Source organism: Hypanus sabinus, chromosome 2 (assembly GCF_030144855.1).
Source record: "Hypanus sabinus isolate sHypSab1 chromosome 2, sHypSab1.hap1, whole genome shotgun sequence".
Lineage (NCBI taxonomy): Eukaryota > Metazoa > Chordata > Chondrichthyes > Myliobatiformes > Dasyatidae > Hypanus > Hypanus sabinus.
In genome coordinates, this window is record NC_082707.1 from 191,550,503 (window position 1) to 191,567,264 (window position 16,762).

The 16,762-nt window shown below is 39.3% G+C and overlaps 1 protein-coding gene across 4 annotated transcripts in view; it reads left to right on the forward strand.

Moving 5' to 3' along the window:
- The window catches only part of lin52 (lin-52 DREAM MuvB core complex component), a 77,836-nt gene that overhangs the window by 13,322 nt on the left and 47,752 nt on the right, over positions 1-16,762 (forward strand). The window contains exons 5-6 of one of the 4 annotated variants that reach the window (XR_009510520.1): positions 70-153; positions 11,642-11,777. Coding sequence is in view for 3 of the 4 variants with exons in the window: in XM_059961931.1 (XP_059817914.1) it covers positions 70-153; positions 8,656-8,756 (185 nt within the window). In the remaining variant the exon portion in view is untranslated. The other 3 variants (XM_059961931.1, XM_059961937.1, XM_059961945.1) reach the window with 3 other exon arrangements.

The window sequence follows — 16,762 nt, forward strand, 5'->3', positions numbered from 1 at the left end:
CAAGTTTAATTGTAACATCTTGTCATGTTCTAGATATGGTATCTTAATGAATTGTGGTTTCTATCACAGAGTTGGGAAGTCTTACAACTGCAAACTTAATGGAGAAAGTACGAGGGCTCCAGAATCTTGCATATCAGCTTGGACTAGATGAATGTAGGTATCTGATTTTTGTTCTGAGTTTTACATGTTATTGTACTACTGCAATGTTATTTAACAATTTATTCACTAGTTTCTGGCCACTAAGAAATTTGATCGGAGACTTAAAAATAGGTGATCAATTACAGATTACTTGCTGTTGCTGCCCTAAGCCATTATTGATGGTAGCAGCATCATCTTTGGTTATTAAACCTAATCTGTTTGTTATATTTTTACAGTTTTGAGCTGAGGAGTTGAGAGCAGTTTTTCTTCCATTTTAGAGTAAAGACAGTTAAAGACAATTAATCCAATGTAGTGTAAAACAAAGTATAGGTTGCTTCATGTTCCACTCTTAGTCATTGTGCTTTGGAACAGGCCACTCATCCCATCTAGTCCATGGCAATCTGATCTTTTACTGAGTTCCATCATGGTTGCATCTGGACCATAGCTCTCCATATCATTCTCATTCATGTGTTATCCAAGCTTCTCTTGGATGTTACCATCAAACTTGCATCTGCCACTTCCAGTAGCTCATTCCATATGTCCCCTGAATGAAGAAGCTCCCTCTCAAATTTTCCGTAAGTATTTCACCTTTCACCTAGACATCTAGCTCTAGTCTTGCCCAACCTGAGGAGTAAAAACCTGCAAAAATTCACTCTATCTATATCTCTCAATTTTGTGTATCTCTTGTAACATCACCCTTCATTCTCCCACATTCCAGTGACTACTGGTGCTCCTTGGAGATCAGTGATGGGTCCACTACTTTTCACATTGCTTGTCAATGATTTGACTTTGTGGCCAAGTTTGCAGATGTTATGAAGATAGGTGGTGGTGTAGGTAGTGCTGAGGAAGCAATGCAATTGCAGGAGGACATAGACAAATTGGAAGAATGGGCAAAAAAGTGGCAGATGGAATACAGCATTGGGAAATGTATGATAATGCATTTTGGTAAAAGGAACAATAGTGCAACTATTATCTAAATGGGGAGAAAGTTCAAACATCAGAGTTGCAGAGGGACTTGGGAGTCCTTGTGTAAGACTCCCAGAAGGTTAATTTACAGGTTGAGTTTGTGGCGAAGAAGGCAAATGCAATTTTGGCCTTCATTTCAAGAGGTCTAGAATACAAGAGCAGGGATGTGATGCTGAGGCTTTAAGGCACTGGTGAGGCCTCACCTTGAGTATTGTGAACAGTTTTGGGCTCCTCATCTAGGAAAAAAATATACTGGCATTGGAGAGGATTCAGAGGAGGTTCACAAGGATGATTCCGGGATTGAAAGGGTTATCTTATAAGGAACGTTTGATGGCTCTGGGTCTGTACTCACTAGAATTTAGAAGGCTGAGGGGGGATCTCATTGAAACTTTATGTATGTTGAAAGGTCTTGATAGGGTAGATGTGGAAAGGATGTTTCCCACGGTGGGTGAGCTTAGGACTTGAGGGCATAGTGTCAGGATAGAGGGGCGTCCATTTAAAACAGATGCAGAGAAATTTATTTAGCCAGAGTGTGGAGATTTTGTGAAATTTATTACCACAGGCAGCTGTGGAGGCCAGGTTGTTGAGTGTATAATTTTGTTGGCCTATAATTTCTTGACTTATGTTTAGAGCCTTTTTTAAAATAACAGAACAACATTAACTATCCTCTAGTCTTCCAGTATCTCACCCGTGACTAAGGACATCTTTAAAGATCTATGCCAGGTCCCTTGAGGACCTTTTCTGCTGCATGCCTCAGAGCACTGTGTAAGTCTTAGTCTTGTTTGCCTTCCCAAAGTGCAACATCTCACACTTGTCTACATTAAGTTTCATTTGCCATTTTTCAGCCTGTATTCCCAGTTGGTCCAGATCTCTTTGCAAGCTGTGATGGCCTTCCTTGCTGTCTGCTACAGCACCCCCACCCCTCAATTTCATGCAAAATGTGAGAGGACACCTCAACAAGCCCTGGTGAATTATGCACAATCAAGAGAAAATCTGTAGATGCTGGAAATCCAAGCAATACACACAAAATGCTGGAGGAACTCAGCAGGCCAGGCAATAACAATGGGGGAAAAAAAAGTACAGTCAATGTTTTGGGTCGAGACCCTTCAGCAGGACTGAAGAAAAAAAGATGTCTAGATTTAAAAGCTGGGAGAGGGGAGAGAGAAACACAAGGTGACAGGTGAAACTGGGAAGGTGAGGCATGAATAAAGAGCTAGGAAGTTGATTGGAGGAAGAGATGCAGGGTTGGAGAAGGGGGAGTCCAACAAGAGAGAACAGAAGGCCATGGAAGAAAGAAAAGGGAGGAGCACTGGAGTGAGGTGATGGGTAGGCAAGGAGTTAAGGTAAGAGAGGGAAAAGGGGATTGAGACTGATGAAGGAGATGGCTGGGGGAGGTTGCCATTACCGGAAGTTTGAGAAATCGATGTTCATGCTATCAGGTTGGAGGCTCCTCAGATGGAATATAAAGTGTTGTTCCTCCATCCTGAGTGTGACCTCATCGAGACAGTAGAGGAGGCTGTGGATTGATGTATTGGAATGGGAAGTGGCATTAAAATGGGTGGCCACCGGGAGGTCGCGCTTCTTCTGGCGGACGGAGTGTAGGTGCTCGGAGAAACGGTCTCTCCATCTACGAAGTGTCTCACTGATATACGGGAGGCCACATCAAGAGCACTGGACACAGTAGATGACCCCACAGACTCAGAGGTGAAGTGTCACCTCTTGTTCTCTGATGTCAGGCACCCGCTTCTCCAGCACTGCATCTCTATCACTAATCATCTTCCCAGTTCTTTACTTTATCCCTCCCCCTCCCGGTTTCACCTATCACCTTATGTTTCTTTTTCCCCTCTCCCTCCTTTTAAATCTACTCCTCATCTTTATTTTTCTTGTCCTGCCAAAGGGTCTCAGCCCGAAACATCGACTGTACTTTTTATTATGGATACTACTTGGCCTGCTGAGTTCCTCCAGCCTTTTGTGTGTGTTGCTGGTGATTTATGCACATAATTCATCTCAAAACAGCAAACGCTGTTCAGTAATTTGGATACAGTCCTCACTACTCTTTTGCCTCCATTCTGTAGTCTCTGTATCCTGAATAAATATGGATGCAAAAAAAATCATTTAAAGTCTCCCCTATTTGTTTCAGCTCCATGCATAGGTAACCACACTGATCTTCAAGAGGACTAATTTTGTCTCTTGTTATTCATTTGCTCTTACTATAGTTAAAGGAATTATTTGAATTCTTTCATCTTGCTTGCCAGAGCAACCTCATGCCCTATAATAGCCCTCCTAATTTCTCTTTTAAGTGAATTCTCTCATGAACAGTTGATAACCCAGCAGTTTATAGGTAATAAATCCAGCCATCTATCCAGGAGGTAGAAGATGCCAGCAGCCTTGTAACAGCTGGAAAATCCATCTCATTGGTCTTCCAAATGCATATTTTGTTAATATAGGCTCTGTATAGTAACCTGGAGAGACCTATAGTGATGATTGGAGAGTTCCCATCATCCACCTTCACTGGCTTAATCATGATATTGGCATACATTGAGATAGTCATTGTGAATACAAATAGCTTTGTGATCTATGCTTAGTTATGATGTGAGGAAAAATATAAACATTAAGGCCTGCTCTTTGAAGCCTGTTAGATGTAGTGCATATAATCAAAGTATATAGACCTTGAAATAATATCCAAAAAGCTATAGTAGCAGCAAAATATAACTTCCATGTTCAAGAATTACAACAGTTGGGTTAGAATATGAACTGTGGTTGAGACAGTGTTCTTGTTGTCTTATCCTTCTTGGGCATTTTCTGTAGCATAGCTGGTGCTTTTGGAGTCAGGAGGTGCTGCACCTCTTTCACTTAGATTGCACATTTTCCTGTTGAAGTGACCTGAGGTTTTCTGAGCCCTTCTTGTTACTCATCCTTCATTTTTGTCACCAAGAACCAGGGCTTCAATATTATTAAAGAAGGCATTAACGGGGATTAGTGTGGAGTGTGTGGTTTGAGACATGCAAAGGATGAATGTCTCAAACCAGACACTACCCATTGGATCGGGCTGAGGGTAATTTGAGCCTTTTAATGCTGAAGGTATTGGCTTGACAGAGGATAATGACAATGAATTTAATTTGTGACATTTTTGGTAGTCTCTCTCCAGTGCTTTAAGGAGCCTGTTGTAAATAGATCATGACATTAAAGAACAGAAAGATGGGGATCAGTATTGCTTGGTAGAGCATGAGCTTTGCACTAGGCATGAAGACCTGCTTATCAAACATACTTTGCCTCAGTTGAGTAAAAATTGTGCTACTACTCATCAGAACAAGATTGGTCTTAAGGGAACTTGGCTATATGTAATAATTTCTTGACTTTCAGTGGTTCCTGGAATCATACCTCTGGACTGAGTCATATCCACAAATCTAAAGCTGAGTGTTGTAGAATATTAGCTATAGAGAATTTATTTGGAGCAACCTTAACAGTATGTTTTTTTTTGCAGATTTGGGAGATATGAAAGGGATAGGAAAAGCAATCACTTTGGATATTTCTTTTGGTTAGAAAATGGAGGATTATAAACTAATTCTACCCTAGAAATTTAAACACCTCCTCTGCAATGGTATATGAACTACATAAACTAAAAAATCTTGAACGGCAATAGGAAAGAAGGATATGTAATGTTATAGCATGTTATAAAATGGACACTGGCAACTGTTTGAAGATTGATTGAAGCTGTTGTATTGTCATCGTTGTGAACAATATGTACAATATAATGATCCACATGAGGTTATAATACAGAATATAATGGATCCCTGGGAATGATTACAAGACACTAATTTAATTGAGCTGTTTTGTGGATTTCCTAAATTGTCAGAACAATGCTTGCAGGGTTTACAACTGTCAAATGAAAGCAAAATTACAATAACATTGAAATTGTTTTGATTCTATTTTTAAAAGCAATAATGATGACTGGAAAAGGCCTTCGATGTTGATGTCTGATAGCATTCACACTGAAGAAATAATGTTTGGAACACAATTACAATAATATTTATGGAATGGCTGGAAGTTGATTTAACAGAAGTTTTTATTGCTGCATGATTTTAGAGTTTCATGAATATTCAATTGATTTATTCAAAGGTGATCTCAGTAATGGGTTAAGGTATCTTAACAGTGGTTGGAGTCCAATTATGGACATTGAATGAAAGGATAGATTCCATTCTACAGTGAATTGAGGCTGTGATGTGCTGTTTTTATTCAAACTTCCGTCATAGAAATGTATACTTGAGGAAACCATGCTATTACAATGTGTTGCTGGAGGAAAGCGAAGAAGATGTCTTACACTTAAAAGGTGTTTGCACTGTTTCATCTGTTCCAGTATAATTTAACAGTGCATTACTTCAGTATTTGCTTCAAATATATTTAATGTAGGGATAACCTGTTTTAATAATGTTGGTTCTGGGATCAATTCTTCCTGTAACACTACAAAAACCCTTTTGTCTCAAAAAAGGAAGGAAGCACCCCCATTTGTTGGCTGCGATTCCTTAGAGTTGCACTTCATTTGAACTTCCTCACAGTGACATGCTCTTCATTCTCCTGGTCCACGAGGGGGATAAAATGTATTTTTCTGCAGAGGAGCTTTAAACTTGCAATCTTCCAATTCAGAAGCCAAGCAGAAGCTGGTCATGTTGGACAAGTATGGAGTCGGGCATGCAAGTTTTATTTTCTTAAATAAAAATAAAAAGATATTAGAAACATACAGCAGATTAGGTAGTGTGTATTGAGAAAGAAACAGTTTTTGTTTAGATCTAAGACCTTTAGGCAGAACTGTGATAAAGAGAAAGCAAATTAATGTAAGTTGAAGTGGCCTCATTGGGAGAGGTGTCGTTGATGTGGCTCCAAGGTGACATAAAATAGAAAATGGGGGGAATATTCATGAGGTCACACAGTAGCTGTGGAGCTGACATTTCAAGACAATGACCTTTCATCGAACGCAGAAAAGCCAGAAGTAAAACAAGTTTCCAGTTATAGAGAGAAGTAGCAGGGCAGAAAGAATGGAAGAGAATGTCAGTATCCATGATTTGTAGGCTTTTCTGTTAAATACAGAGTTCCAATCAATCCTGAGTTCCTAACAATTCAATCTATGGCAATGATATGCTTGAGGAAACCATGTATAATATATCCACATTTGTTTATGATACAAAGTTGGATTATGAAAGGGATGCAGAGAGATTTTGGGCATTGGAGTATCAGACAGGATTAATAAATGCTTGGGGATGTGGCTAATGTAATGAGAGGGAAAAAGGAAAGCAGTGTTTTTTAAATGTTGGAAGATTTTGGGTTGAAAGGAATGCGGTGTAGAAGTGCAACAAACAATTTGTTTTACTGAGGTCACCTCTTAATATTTTGTGGCATTAGGTTTCTCTTTCCTTTAAACTTATTGCAATATATAAGTACAAGAAGAAGAAGAAGAAGGTTTCTTGTATATGGCTCAGTTGAGATTGCCTGGAACATTGCATGCCTCCCTATCTTGGAATAGAGGAAATTTCCAAATCTTTACTCTCTTGATTTCTGGCATGGGTTGGTGATGGATTATCCTCTTGTGTTCAGAAAAATGAGGTGACTAAATTCCTAGTATAAAGTATGATAGAATAAGATTCTTCCTGGCTGTAATGATTAAAACTTGGGGGTCATAGCCTTAGATTCAACTGAGAAAACCTTTCTGTATCTGTGCAGTAAATGCATTTTTAGAATTCAGTGACCAAGAGGGCTGTGGAGTTTCAGGCACTGAGTGTCTTCAAGATGGAAATCAATATTTTTGAATATAAACAGAATCAAAGGTAAAGGTGATTGCATAGTTTAAGTCATCTACTGATTGGAGCTTAACTAGCAGGTCTAATATATTGTTCTTCCTGTTTCAATTTCTGTTCTTATTTTAGTTTTCCTGTATTTGGATCCAAGTTGACATGCTTGATACTTCAAGTTTGGATCTGAGTGAGTTCATATGTAGCAGACCTGTACCTGAATCAGATAGTTACACAGCATTCTAGGGTAGTGCTAATATCCAAACATCCTGCTCTTTGTTGGAATCAGGAGGTATTTGAAAGGTGGAAGGTTTGCAAAAGAGTTTGGTGTTTGGAGAGGATCATAATGCATTGTGTTTAGGATAAAACTCTCATGATTAAGATGGACCCAGCTGGACAATTAACATTAAGCATACCAGTGGTCTGCTTTAATTTTAGTTGATTGATTTTCGTTAATTGTTTTGTGTATATCTGGAGAACCCTAACCTTTTTTCTCTCCCAGTCTATAGTAAATCTGTCAGAGCTTGTGTAATTGGGTTATGTGTTTACAAAGAGATTGCACATTCTACATTTGGTAGGCACAAATCACAAAAGGCCCACTCTCCAACGAAGTGGTAGAGCTTTCCATGTATTTGTGTTGAATGAAGTTCAATGGATTGATTGTTAGAGTGTCAGCTTCACCACAAGATGGCAGCACTGCCTTGAAATTGCAGCTCAACTGTTTGATGTGTGTGTGTGTGTTTTTCTGGTTGACTGTCAGTGACTAGTGTTCCACAGGAGTCTGTGTTGCAACTGCATCTTTCCATGTTATGTCATACGTCAATGATTCAGATGATGGAATTGATGGTTTTGTTCAAAGGTTCATTTATTCTCAAAGTGGGGAAGGAGGAGGGAACCTGGGGGAGTTGATGGGCAGGTGAGAGGGGGTAAGAGGCCAGTGTGGGGAATAGGAGAGGGAGGGGGAGGAAAAAATTTTTGTAACTGGAAGGAGAATTTGATATTCATGCCATCTGGTTGGAGTCTACGCAGCCAGAGGGAGGCAGAACACCTAAAGGTTAACTTGCAGGTAGAGTCGGTGGTGAGGAAGGCAGATGCAATGTTAGCATTCATTTCAAGAAGTCTAGAATACAAGAGCAAGGATGTGATGCTGAGGCTTTATAAGGCACTGGTGAGGCCTCACTTTGAGCATTGTGAACAGTTCTGGGCTCATCAAAGAAAAGGTGTGCTGGCAATGGAGAGGGTTCAGAGGTGGATCACAAGGATAATTACAGGAATGAAAGGGTTATCATACGAGGAATGTTTGAGGCTTTGGGTCTGTACTTACTCACTGGAATTTAGAAGGATGAGGGGTGATCTCATTGAAACCTTTCAAATATTGGAAGGCCTAGACAGCGTAGATGTGGAAAGGTTGTTTCCCATGGTGGGGGAGTCTAGGACAATAGGGCACAGCCTCCGAATAGAGGGCAATTAATTTAAAACAGATGTGGAGAGAAATTTTTCTCCCCATCTCTGGCAAATTTGTGGAATTTATTACCATAGGCAGCTGGGGAGGCCAGGTTGTTGGATGTATTTAAGGCAAAGCTTGATAGGTTCTTGATTGGACACAATATCAAGGGTAATGGGGAGAAATCTGGGGAGTGGGGCTGAGGAGGAGAGAGTAAAAGGACCAGCCTTGATTAAATGGCAGAGCAGACCTGATGAGACAAATGGCCTAATTTTACTCCTATCTCTTTTGGCCTCGTACAACTCTGAAATTATTCTTCTCCAGGTATCCATGAAAACAAGAAAGAACGGCAGCACAATCATCAACCCCCAAATCCCACCTCCCTGCACAAAAAAGAAAGATCGAGTGAAAAGCACAGAATATGAAAAAAACTGTAAGACTGGATAAAAAGTCTATAGTCTTCTTATGAACCAACCAATCCACTATTTATTCAACTAAACCATAGGTGTCAAACTCAAGGCCCGCGGGCCATATCCGGCCCGGCGTACAATTATATCCGGCCCACGAGATCATTTTAGATAGATCTATTATTTTAATTATTAATGGCCTGGCGATATGAAGCCTATGATTGTAAGTTAATACCAATCATAAAAATAATGCTTGCTCAGCAGTCTTCTTCATAAGAAACGGAATTTGTGAAGTGAAACACTTTGTAGTTATAGCAGAGACTGAGACACATGAGAACAGGCTGAAAAAACGGAGGCAATGAAAGCTGCGTTCACACGCGCCTGACTGATCCGGCCCGCATGAAGCTGCATTTTACCCAATCCGGCCCGGGACCTAAAATGAGTTTGACACCCCTGAACTGAACACTTTAAAATACAGAGGTTTTGAGATAACACTAATTATGTATAAAGTAAAAAATGGACAGTTACCAAAAAGAATCCAAAGATTGTTTAAAATGAGAGAAAGTCAACATGATTTGAGAGGAACACATGTATATTTCAAAACAAAGGATAAGATCAAATGTAAAAAATCACTGTATTTCAGTCAGAGTGAACAGTTGTGAGAATTTAAAAACATGCACCACACTCAATAAGTTTAAAAAATTATTAAAAAATGTAATGAACAAATATACATGATTTAAAATGAATGGGGGTAATGTAAAAATGATACTTGGAATTGGATTTTGTGTTAAAAGATTATGAAACTTTTTGTTTTGATGTGATGATGCTAAATATGTTTTTGTATAAGTAAGAGGGGTAGGTGTAATGAGCTGTAGTTTCAGCCTACACCCTTTCAGTCTGTTTTAAAGATTTTTATTATTTAATTTTGTCTTATGAAATTATCATTGAAAATTATGCTTTTGTTCTGTTTGTACTGACTGAAGTAAAATTTCATTCATTCGTTCATTCAAAAGTCTATAGTCCACATCCAAAACCCAGAAAACCTGGGCAACACCCTCCGGGCACGGCAGCAGGTTCACCCCTCTCCAGTACAGAGTAATCAAAAAGACAGGCAGCCAGTGCACACCCTCCACATTCACCTGGATGCTTCAATGTCCCTTATCTCTTTAATTAGCATCCAGTGGAGGCTTAATCATTGACATTGAGTCAATCATTGTTGTGGTCAAGGTTGTGGACAATAGGTGGAGGGACAGGTAGTGTGGAAGCAGTGAGTTTACAGAAGGACTATGATGGAATAGGAGAATTGGTAAAGGAGAGAGGAAGAAAGAAAATTATAGTCATATGATAAAATAGGCTGTGTAGGCATGATTTCCTCAAGGGAAAATCAAAAACTGATAAATCTGTTGGAATTCTTTGAAGAAATAATAAGCAGGATAGACAAAGGAGAATTGGTTGATGTTGTGCACTTCAATTTTTCAGAAGGCCTCTGACAAGATGCCACACGTGAGGCTGCTTAACGGACTACGAGCCCATGGTATTACAGGAAAGATTGTAGCATGAATAAAGCAGTGGCTGATTGGCAGGAGGCAGAGTGGAAATAAAGGGAGCCTTTTCTGGTTGGCTGCTGGTGGCTCGTGGTAGCCAGCTGATTCTTTTTATGTAATATGTCAATGATTTGGATGACTGAATTGATGGCTTTGTGGCAAAATTAGCAGGTAGTTTTGAGGAAGTAGAGAGGCTACAGATGAGGGCAATGGGCAAAGATGTGGCAGATGGAATGCAGTGTCGGGAAGTGTATGGTCATGCACTTTGGGAGAGGAAATGAAAGGATTGACTACTTTCTAAAGGGAGAAACAATACAAAAAACTGAGGCACAAAGGAGCTTGGGAGTCCTTGTGCAGAGTGCCATAAAGGTTGAGTTTGTGGTGAGGAAGGCATATGCGATGTTAGCATTCATTTCAAGAGGACTACGATACAAAAGCAAGGATGTAATGTTGAGACTTTATAAAGTATTGTTGAGGCCTCTCAGAATATTGTGAGCAGTTTTGGGTCTCTTATCTTAAGTGCTGAAACTGGAGGTTCAAGGGAAGGTCACAAAAATGATTCTAGGATTGAAAGGCTTGTCATATGAAGAGTGTTTGACTATGGGGCCCATATTCACTAGAATTCATTGAAACCTATTGAATGGTGGAAGACCTCGATTGAGTGGAAGTGGAGACTATGTTTCCTATGGGGGGAAAATCTAAGACCAGAGGTCACAGCCTCAACATCAAGAGGTGTCTTTTTAGAATGGAGATGAAGAAAAATTTCTTTAGTTGGAGTGGTAAATCTGTGGAATTCTTTTCCACTAGTGGCTGTGGAGGCCAAGTCTTTATGTATATTTAAGGCAGAAGTTGATAAATTCTTGATTGGTCAAGGCATGAAGAGATATGGGGAGAAGGTAGGAGATTGAGGCAGAGAGGAAAATTGGATCAGCCATGATGAAATGGCATAGGAGACTTGATGGTCTTGTGATCCGTTTGCAGAGGGAGCATTGACTGCCAGGTTCTGGAGTTTGGTGATGAGCTTGCTTAGAATAATAACGTGGATGGGTGGGGGAAGAGATGAGCAAGTGATGGGAAGGTGGGTTGTGGGGGGGGGGGGGGAGCTGTCACACCCACCCACCTTCCTTATCATCCGGTCTCGCCTATCACCGGCTAGCTTATACGCCTTCTCTCCACCCCGTCCCCCAAACCTTTTTCTGGCTTTTAACCCCTCCTTTCTAGTCCTGATGAAAGATCTCAGTTTGAAACATTTACTGTTTATTCTTCCCATAGATGCTGCCTGACTTGCTGGGATTCTTCAGCATTTTGTGTTTGTTGCTCAATAAACAACGTTATGATGTAGGTACCTTTACTATCCAGATGCTGCAGAGCGTAGGACCAGGGGGATGTTGCCCACCGTAGATCCATTTCGGCAGTGGGCAGTTTGCAATGGTTGAAGCTGAAAAGCTGAAGTCGATACATGTTATCACCAGCAACCTTGATGAATTTCTTGATGGTAGGTGTCAGAGACACTGGCTGGTGGTTGCTAAAGCACATTATCTTTTTTTTCTTTGGTACCGAGATGATAATGGCCTACTTAAAGCAGGAGGAACAGCCTGAAGCAGGCAGAGGTTAAAAATGTCTGCAAATAGCCCTGCCAGCTGACTCACACAGGATCTAAGGGAAACCATCCAAGCCTGATGCTTGTTGCAGAAGACTAGTTTTATGTCTGTGATGGTGACTGTAGATTTAGATGCACTGGAGGCTGTCAGGATGAGTGGTGACACAACCATTTCCCTTTGTTCAAAACGTGCAAAGAATGTGTTAAGCTTATCAGGAAAGGATCTGCTACTGTTGGCGATGCTGCCCAATTTTGTTTTATAACTTGTTAAAGTACAAAACTGGGACTCCATTTTGGACCTCATTTCTGACTTCTGAGGAACCTTCTGGACAATATCATTTCCAGATCAACACTACCCTCACAGATGAGCTCAGTTCACTGAGCCGTTAGTGATTCTTTTCTACAAGGTTGTCAGTAAATTGCACGGATTTTGTGTCAGGTCCTTTGAACAGCAGCAGGCTAGGTAGATGTTCAGCACAGCAGCAAGCAACCCTTGCTTATATCCCTTTTAAACTTATAGGGGTAGGAAGGATGTTACTGGTCAGCTTCTGGCCAAAGGTCTAAGTGCCCCTCTAGCAAATTGGTGTTTGGCAGGGTAGTGTTTAGTTGGGTACTGGTTTATTTATTTTTAATATATTACCTAATGTAGATATATATCTTGTTAAAGGCCTCTGAAGATCCAAGTAACATCCACTGACTCTACAAATTCTATTGTTGTTTTTAAAATCCTCAGTGCCTCCCCTTTCCTCACTCTATGTAACCTTCTGCAATTGTCCATTTGCGCTCCTTAAATTGTGCCTTCTGGCCTTCTGCACATTCTCATATTTCATCACTCTACTCTTGACAGCTGAGTCTTCAGCTGCCTAGATCTGAAACTTTAAAGTTCCTGGTACTGTCCTCCTTAATGCATACTTTCATATAATTTTAAGTCATCTATGTTCTCCTTGACACATACTTTGATAATATTCCTTGAGGCATTTTACTGTGCTAAAGTTGCTTTATAAATGCAACCTGTTTAATTAAGAATGAAAACTTGAAATAAAAGCCAAGCCTACTGAGATTTTCCACTATCTTCTGTTTTATTTTAGATTTCTAGCACCTGCAATGTATTTGTTTTTTTTCTTGTTATCAAAAAATCTTTAATGCAGTTAATGTAAGTGGAGTACTTTAGGACAGCACAAGATAAACAACAAGAGGAGCATTTAATCTTTTCCAGAGCTTTTGAACATTTATTTGGCTAATCCCCCATCACTCAAAGGGCTGTTTTCCAGCTTTCCGCTGGTATCTGTATTAATTCTTGGTGTCAGTGAAGATGCTGGTCTACTATTCAATATGTATGTTAATTTCTCGAACCGGCCAATTTTATAACCTTATTCAGTAGGATCAAAAAATAACTCCAAAGGATAAGATTAAATTTGTAGGTTGGTATGAATTAGGAAATGGGTTGAGGTGGCCCAATTTGCTGAACTTCCTTTCGGCAAAAGTGCCTATGAATAAGGTAAATTATATACTGTAGATTATTCATAACTGTCGGATAATACTCTGTAGTAAAATGTGTGTTTTTATTCATTGTCCGCCCAAGGAACATGGATCTCTTTTTATTGGCCACTGATTTGTAATAAGGAAAAAAAAGGGCATTATTTAAAAAAGATAGAGGCAGAACTTGAAGGGTTTTTAATCAGATATTTGATCATGCTCTCTGCACTATCATCAAAATTAATTTTAACTTTAAAAGTGGATTCACCTGGTAAAGAAATAATAAAAATAAATATATATTTCAGTAGTTATTCCAAGTAGTCAAAGGATCAACAAACATTTTGTATGTAATTTTTGTTGTAGTATTTAACATTTAATGTTCCCTGGGTATGGGTGAGCAAGAGGGCTCAATACTTGTGTAGCTTTACGAATGAGCTTTCTAATTAGAACGGTTTTGCAATGCAGATGTGATAGGCCAAATAGCCTAATTCTGCTCCTATATTTTACGGTCTATATCTTATGGATTTTAGGCAGAGATTTGATCGTGTATTGTGCATTTTAACTTTAAGAGTGGATTTATCTGTAAAAGAAATTTTTTAAATAAATATATGCATTTTTGTTATTCTTCATATTCAAGGCATCAGCACATAATTTATATTTAATTTTTGTTGTAGTATTTAATATTTAATGTGCCCTGGATATGGATGAGTGAGAGGGCTCTGTACTTTATATAGCTTTATGAGTGAGCTCTCTAATTGGTTCCACCTCACAGCTCTTTCCCATAGATTTAGTGTTTTTTTTTTTCCTTTTTTCGGTATTTACCAACTCTATATTGAAACTTGCTAATGAATCAACTTCCACTAATCTTTCATGCAGTGCATTCATAAACCTGCTGCTGAAAAAAGTGTTTTCTTTTATCAATTGCCTTCAGAATTCTCTGGTTATCAGCTGTTCTTCCAAAGAGAGGAGTTTCCTCCTACGTATTCTGCTGAAGTCTTTCTTTATATATATATATATATATATATATATATATGTTTAATTTTTAGCAAGATGTTTCCTATATTATTAATTGTTCTTTTGTGACATTCCATGCTGGGGTTATAATTAGGTATGCTTTGGATTGCTACTAACTCTTTGGACTGGATAGACAAATATAATTAAGGCTAATTTTCATTGTACATCTATTACCAGAATCTTCTATATAAACTTGCCAATTGCCTCTCCACAAACTATTGGAACCTCTGAGTAAGCATTAGAAAGTACATGCAAATAGTTTTTAAATGTAAGAAACGTCATTCTGTCCTCTGAGACTAGCTGCTTTTAATATCATATTTTAAAAATCAGTTCTGGTTATGTTTCATGGTGCATGTTGAAGGTTACTTCATGTTACATTAGATTAATGACAAAAAGTAAATTTGGTCTCTTTGACAGTATTCTATCCATTCAATAGTTACTAGAGTTGTTCAGCAGTTACTGTTCTAACTGAACATGGAAGAGAAAATAATTGAAGGGATGGTGTAACCTTTGCAGACAAGTAAAGAATGAATTTAAATAATATGTGACTTTTTAACGTGTGGGGTGGGGGTGTGAGAATTGGAAAAGCTATAGGCCTTGGAATAGTTAGTTACCTGTTTAAATGAATTGACCAGACTTGACTTTAACAACACTAATTGTATATAGTTCTGGTCACCTACATATCTACGGGAAAGGTATCAATAACATTAAGAATACAGAGAAAATTTACAAGGATTTTGCTTGATTTTGAAGACTTGAGTTTATGGAAAATTTGAATAGATTAGGACTTTATTCCCTGGAGTGTAGGAGAATGAAGGGAGATTTGATGGAGGTATACAAAATTGAGGGGTATAGATAGGATAAATACATGCAGGCCTTTTCCACTAAGGTTGGCTGAGCCTAAAAGCAGAGATCACGGTTTAAGGGTGAAAGGTAAAATATTTAAGAGAAACTTCACTGAGAGGATGGTGAGAGTGTTGAATGAGTTGACAGTGGAAGTGATGAATGTGGGTTTGATTTCAACATTTAAGAGAAATTTTGATAAGTACATGAATGGGAGGGGTATGGAGGACTGTGGCCCAAGTTCAGCTCAATGGGCCTAGGCAGAATAATAGTTTGGCATGGACTGGATGGGCCAAAGGGCCTGCCTTTGACTAAGACTAAGGAGTTGGTGGCGGACCTGAGGAGGGCTAAGGCACTGGTGACCCCTGTTTCCATCCAAGGGGTCAGTGTGGACATAGTGGAGGATTACAAATATCTGGGGATACGAATGGACAATAAACTGGACTGGTCAAAGAACACTGAGGCTGGCTACAAGAAGGGTCAGAGCCGTCTCTATTTCCTGAGGAGACTGAGGTCCTTTAACATCTGCCGGACGATGCTGAGGATGTTCTACGAGGCTGTGGTGGCCAGTGCTATCATGTTTGCTGTTGTGTGCTGAGGCAGCAGGCTGAGGGTAGCAGACACCAACAGAATCAACAAACTCATTCAAAAGGCCAGTGATGTTGTGGGGGTGGAACTGGACTCTCTGATGGTGGTGTCTGAAAAGAGGATGCTGTCCAAGTTGCATGCCATGTTGGACAATGACTCCCATCCACTCCATAATGTACTGGTTAGGCACAGAAGTACATTCGGCCAGAGACTCATTCCACCAAGATGTAACACTGAGTGTCATAGGAAGTCATTTCTACCTGTAGCCATCAAACTTTACAACTCCTCCCTAGGAGTGTTAACCCTGAGCCAATAGGCTGGTACTGGACTTATTTCCACTTGGCATGATTAACTTATTATTTAATTATCTATGGTTTTATATTGCTATATTCTTCACTATTCTTGGTTGGTGCGGCTGTAACGAAACCCAGTTTCCCTCAGGATCGATAAAGTATGTCTGTCTGTTTCTGTGCTATAGTTCTCTTTCACTTGTGCTGAAGTTGCAATGAAGTCCAAACAATCTGTGTTGGTATTTGTCCTCACAAAATTTTCACTTTTAATATAGTGTGGCTGCACTGTAACTAAGTCATTTCTCTTTTCCTGCAACTACCTATCTAAGTTATTGTTATAATGTTTTAAAATTAATTGAAACATTATTAGCAATAATTCTTGATAAGTGATGCATCGCACAGAAGTTTAAATCCCAATAATAAAAGGAAAAAGTTTCTCCTGATCTCTGTGCTGCTCTCATGTATTTAATGTTATGCTGTGTCCTCGTGCTCTGGAGCTATTAATCCCTGGGACCTCTGCTTCTACTCTGTCCCACCCTTTAATTATTTTATACACCTCTATTAAATCATTCCTCATTTATAATGAGAACAGCCCCAAAGCTTTCTGTCTGACTTTATAGTATTCAAAAGGCAGGTCTTGATCTCTTTTCTAATTATCTTTGAGACCTC